This window comes from Pinus tabuliformis, chromosome X (genome assembly GCF_031772625.1).
Source record: "Pinus tabuliformis cultivar Carrire ecotype Pingquan chromosome X, CPIR1, whole genome shotgun sequence".
Classification (NCBI taxonomy): Eukaryota; Viridiplantae; Streptophyta; class Pinopsida; order Pinales; family Pinaceae; genus Pinus; species Pinus tabuliformis.
Window position 1 is genome coordinate 1,048,089,063 of NC_142308.1, and position 6,399 is coordinate 1,048,095,461.

At 34.6% G+C, this 6,399-nt stretch overlaps 1 protein-coding gene across 1 annotated transcript; it reads left to right on the top strand.

Annotated features, from left to right (window-relative positions):
* Nucleotides 1–2,411: 2,411 nt before the first annotated feature.
* LOC149143386 (putative disease resistance protein At4g33300) lies at nt 2,412–3,123 on the top strand. The gene is made up of 2 exons (XM_089450199.1): nt 2,412–2,589; nt 2,690–3,123. The coding sequence occupies exons 1-2, from the start codon at nt 2,436–2,438 to the stop codon at nt 3,121–3,123; spliced, it is 588 nt and encodes a 195-aa protein (XP_089306325.1). The 5' UTR covers nt 2,412–2,435.
* The last annotated feature ends 3,276 nt before the right edge of the window (nt 3,124–6,399 follow it).

Below are 6,399 nucleotides of genomic sequence, written 5' to 3' on the forward strand. Positions count from 1 at the left end.
TTAAAATAAATGTAAACTAAAATTTATATAATTAATTTTAACGCAATATTTAATATTTAAATGGAAACATGATTGTCATGAAATGACTAAGATCTCCATCCAAATTAAAATAGATGTAAACTAAAATTTATTTTAATTTTATCGCAATATTTAATATTTGAAGAGGAACAGGAACATGATTGTGATGAAATGACTGTGAGGTCTCCATCCAACTTAAAATATAAGCGCTCAAAAATAAAAGTAACATAAAAGCTTGAAAATGAAAATAACAGTGTTTTACAGGAGTGATGGTCAACACGCTTAGGGCCCATCAAACACGATGAAGCCAAAGGCTTGGACCCCATCCCCTACAGTGGGGGCACATGGGGCAAGACACGGTTTGAAGGGCCACCAAGCGCACCCAACAATCTCGTACCTCCTAATTCGCTGGCCTTGTAAGAGTCACCGGTTCACCCATCCACTGTTGGGCTAACAACAAGGCCGGCGTCCTATCATTCGCTGATTGAAACCCCCAGGTATTAATTACTCGGTGCTGATAAAGATTTTTGGTTTATTCCATCGCTGGATGAGGAGGATTTCATTTTCGGAAGTCATAGTTTGATTGACTTGTGTGGAAAACATGCCAATAAATATAAAAGTTGGGGACCACACGGTAAATATAAAAGTTGGCGACAATTTGATTGACTTGACTAGATTTGTTTGGGAATTTTTAGATTGACTTGACTTGTTTAGGAAATTTTGTGATCGTTTCACACCTGATAGATTTAGGTAAAGTGGGAATGAGACAATTTGATTAACTTGCTGGTGTGATTTACAAAAGTTGAAGAGAAAGTTGGGATGAAAAGAATTTCACTGACTTACAAATTTACAGAAACTCTTTAGTAGATTTACATAAGTTAAGTTGAGAATACTGGGGACCTAATGTAACTTTTAGGTGGGAAGGTTTGATCCGCTCAAGTGCCAAAAAGGTTTGGTCCGCTTAAATTATGCCAAGTGCCAAATTGCTTTGGTGCAGATGCAGATTTTTGGTCTTCATAAATTTTGTGGTACAATCCGGACAAGATTATGTATGCATGTGAACGGCACCTATGTTCGATTGGAAATAGAAATTAATTGACTTTGTTGGGCCAACTTCACTGTAATTGAAAAGAAAATCGACACGACATCCCATAAACGCGCGATGTCCACGAAATGCACAAGTCAAGGACGGCGTGAATAAATGTGGAATGAGCTCCAGACTCTCAAGTAATGCTTGCCCTAAAGGGAGGAAAGTATTGGCAATGATGCCAAAAGCAAAAAGCAGTTTGGTAATGATGTAGTGTACACAGAAAAAGAAATTGATTAACAATCGACACGACATCCATAAAAATGCGATGTCCACGAAATGTACAAAGTCAAGGACGGCGTGAATAAATGTGGAATGTGCTCCTCTACACTTCCACTTTCTGGGAATTGATTAAGTTGCTGGGAAGTTGTGTGAGTTACATCCATAAAAGCTGTGGGTTCCACTTTCATTATCAAAGCGCCATGTCCACGAAATGCACAAAGTCAAGGAAGCCGTGACTTAATGTGGAATGAGCTTCATTGGCCATCTTTAAAACATTCCCATATTATTTGTACACGAGATTCATGATAAAATCTAGATTATTTTAGGGTTTATGGAAACTTTGTTTGTCATGTAAAATTTAAAATAATATTAAAAAATATTAGAGTGAAAGAATATGAAATTCATTTCAAACCTGACTGTGCCACCTTTCCTCTATGATAAGTCTCGTCCCACCTCATTTCTTTCTCACTTGCCTCAGATATTGGACAGTCGTGAGCAAGCCGGGATTTTCATTATCAAACGCTTGATCGCTCAGTGTCTGATTTCTGGAATTGAGAATGTCTCTGCCGCTAGTCGATGAGCTTATTAAGCTAGCATTGACCGAGCTGCTCGGAGTCGTTAAAATCATTGCTTCCAGCAAAACATGGGGTAAAGAACTCAGGGAAAAACTATCGTCCGTAAAGCCTGCCATCGTTAAAATTTCCAGGAATATTTCAGATACATCGCCCGACAGAGATAACCAGTTCAAAGACTTTGAAGTTGTCCTGGAAGAAGGCATTACGTTGGTGGATAGCTTAGAGAAGGTACACAGCTTTGATATATTCAGAAAGTACCGATATGGAAAGAAAATCCTTAAGTTTCAAAGGAAAGTCCACGATTTCCTTCTTACTCAAGTTCCACTCAATACCGCCCTTGATGTGGAGAAACTAGATGCAGATTTTAGGGTTTATTTTCAATGATTTGAAAGTGAAATTAAGAGTGCCATTGCTGGAATGTTAATAATCCCACTTACAATACCATCATGCTTCAACAAATCAACACAACTCAGGTATGTCAGACCTCCAGTGATATGATGCATGAAAGTACGGCGGCCCAACACCCCACGGATATGCCAAAATTTGTTGTGGGTTTGCATAATTGTATAAAAGACGTCAAACAAATTCTATTGCAGAATGATGTTAATGTCGTTGGAATAGCAGGAATGGGCGGGAGTGGAAAAACCACTCTTGCAGCAGCCCTTTGCAGGGATACCGACGTCAAAGGTAAGATTTGCATTTTATTTTTGATGAATTTGTTTTCCAGACTTCCAGTTTATTTTATGGTGACTTAAGTTTCTAATGCTTGTTAGCTTTGTATTTTCAGATCATTTTCAAGAAAACATCATTTTCATTACCGTCTCGCTTCTTGATAATGTAAAAGGCCCTAAAGAGATTTTAGAGGTAATGTGGGATAAGCTAAAAATTCCTGGCCAAAGGCCTCAATTTAGGAGCATAGGGGATGCACGCAACCCGCTGAATGCACAGCTAAAGTCAAGAAGATATCGGCCAACTTTGCTAGTTTTAGATGATGTTCGGTTCACGGCAAATCTGGAAAGCTTGCTGTTTGAAGCAAAAGGATACAAGACAATTATCACAACCAGACGGGACGACACCATTCCAATTATAGATAATACACGTCAACTGTATAAAATGAAGATGTTGGAGGAAGCTAATGCCCTGCCACTTTTCTGCTTCTGGGCCTTTGGTCAGACTTTGATTCCAACAACGGCAAATCAGAATCTTGTTAGACAGGTATGAATTATACATGCTATTCATACCACGAAAATGCATATTTCTTCAGTAATGATGTCAGAGGTGCCACTATTATCCCATAATTCTTAACAAACTTGTGATAATACCCTTTCAATCTGAGAAATCTTCGAAGATGCTTTATGGTTGTGGGGATTTTCCATTTCTTAATAGCTGTAATTTTGTTAGAGTCTACCTTAACACCCTCATGAGATACAATATGACCTAAATATTCCACCTCCTATACTCCAAATAAACATTTGGAGGTTTTTGCATATAATTGTTTCTCCACCAATAGTTTGAGCACCATGTCAACATGTTGAACATGATCCTTCCAAGACTTGTTGTAGATTTATGTCATTAAAAAATACTAACGCAAATTTTTTAAGGAAGGGTTTGAAAATAGAATTCATGAAACCTTGAAATGTGGAAGGTGCATTAGTAAGACCAAAAGGCATGACCAAAAATTTATAATGACACTCATGACTTTTGAATTCTATTTTCAGAATGTCTTCAGTCTTCATTCTAATTTGATGATATCCTGAATGAAGATCGGCCTTGGTGAAGTAAATTTCTCAATGTAAATCATCCAACAATTCATCAATGATGCGAATGGGAAATTTATCTTTAATTAGTGATCTTGTTGAGCTTCCTATAATTTGGACACATACGCCATGATCCATCCTTCTTGTGCACTAATACTACTGGAGCAGAGAAAGAACTTTGACTGGGTTGAATTATACTAGCCTCTAATATTGCAGAGGGGATGAATGGTATGACATGAAGTTCATATGTATACCCAGAGAATTTAGTGCCATTCACTTCTTGAATTGTCAGTGTAATGTCCGAGGAATCTGCATAAAAGTCAATGTCTTCTTTTGTTTCTTTAGGGGAGGAGTGATGCAAACGATATGTCTTACCATGAAAGAGAATATGTATTTATTTATTTTAAATATAGAGTAAAACATGGACCTGAAGTGAGTTTTATACCTTTCTCATAGAGAAGCAAGCATCGATACCAAATTTAGATACTTGCTTCTCTTTGAGAATTGAAATCATGGTAGACTGTATTATGAAGGGCCATGATGGGAATCAATTGAACAACGAAATCAAAGAATACAAGCATGCAATAAGAGGTTGTTGTAGAAAGTCCTGCACATGGTAATTAGTGGAGGATGGTCAAAGGGACTTTCCATCAATCAAGAGTTGAATCGTAAATTGTCCTGCCATCTATAAAAGTCTTTGAGCCTAAAAATCTAAAGAAAAGCATTTTAGCAATGGGAGATAGTTAATGAATGTTTTATTTTATACACTGTTGCACATAAATTACAAGTAGGTTGCTTTAGTTTGTCCCTTAGAGTTAACATTGGAGATTATCTTGCATGGATTGGAGTAGGCTAAAGAGAAATGGCCTAGAATTAGCCAGACAATCTCTGCCTGGTCAGTTTTTTTCCTGCCTTTTTGAAGTTATCCTCTGAGTTGTATTGACCCTAGTGAATGTAAGGATCTGAAAAGAATGCTCTCTTTTAATATTAATTCCTTTGATTTGTTATTATTCCTTTTGATTTTTAATATGAATTCCTTGGGTTTATTGATCCTTTGGATTTATAATATTAATCACATTGGTTTCTTAATTACTTGGATTTATATTATTAATCCTTGATATGTATAATAATATATTAGAGTTTTTAATATTAATCTTAGATTTGATATATTAATATAGAATATTAAGTTTATACTATAGCATATATTAAGTTCACTCCTAGAGCATATATCAACCATATTTATTAATGTGATTATGCAGTACGTATTAGTTGGCGAGCCTAATATTTAATGTGAATTCACCTAAACTTAAGTAACTAAGATTTAAACTATAGAAATTTCCTATATATTTATTTTTTCAGATAAAAAAAACAAAAAAAAACAAAAAACAACAAAAAAAACTCCATAAAATAATAATAATAATAATATTATATTATATTATATTTTATATAATATTATCCTCACCCTGTGTATACCCTCATACAAATTAAGCAAAGAGAAAAAAACCACAATTGGTTTGATGGTTGTCTCTCTTAAAGGGAAAACGAAGCATTTTGTTTGATGATTTTCTTTTTCAGCACCAATATGCTGTGGGGTCACAATAAATCGAATCCCAACACATCATATTCTCCTCTGGCTTGCCCTTTCTATCGCAATAGGATGGCACAATTAGTTCATCTCCCTTCGAAAGAGAGCAGCACCCCAACTGACCGCAACTGATTCTTCCAAGATTAACAAGTTGAGACAATCTAAGGAATCTCAGCTACGAGAGTTTTTTGGGTTAAGTGAAAATGCCTGGAAAATTGCAGACAACATTGATTGGAGGGAGGAGAAGCCTTGATTTATGATGTCAAATTGATCACTTGAAATTCAACCTATATTCTTGCATGTGATTCATTTTATTAGAGATTAACTTACTTATATATATATATATTTTACTTAAAAATATATATCATAATTTAAATAATAAAATAAAAAATAAAAATTAATTACATAATTCATTTGCAACGTTAATTGTTTTTAAATAATCTTATATTGAAGCTAAATATTACTACTAATTTTTTTATTAAAAAATATATAATCGGCTTAAATATGTTATTTTTAATTCTATTATTACTTATATTTTTTTATTTATTTTGGGATTTTTAAAGTAATATTTAAATTTAAAAATAATATATTTAATTATAAAACTAATTTAAAATATGTATCAAGATATTAAATTGAAAAGGATTTACACACTCTCTTCATGAGATTTATTATGTCACTGTAAGTGACATATAGTGTCAATGAAAAGCTATTAGTTTTTCCTGTACGCATTTTTTTTTTAGTTTTATAATGTTAACTTTTGTTTTCTATATAAAATTTTCGCCAACGTCACTGCATTGCCGCATGCCTGACACATGGTTCGAAGGATGTCATTAGCAATTAGTTGCCACTGTATAAAAAAATTGCGTTTAATTTTTATACGCTCCAATGTTAACTTTAGGTTGCAATTTTCTATGGAGGTGACGTCTCATTGCCGCTGGGTAGCACTCCATACCTGGAGGCATGAGGTCATGGGTTACATGTTCGTAAATTGTAGTTAAGGCTTTGCATTAAACGCCCACTGGTTTCTACGTTCTAATTAAACATCGATCTGATATACAATATTCGCAGCTCATATTTGCATTTACTCGTTTCTATCTTCGAATTAAACACCCATCTACAAAATAGTGTTCACATTTACTCTTTGGCCTCTGAATT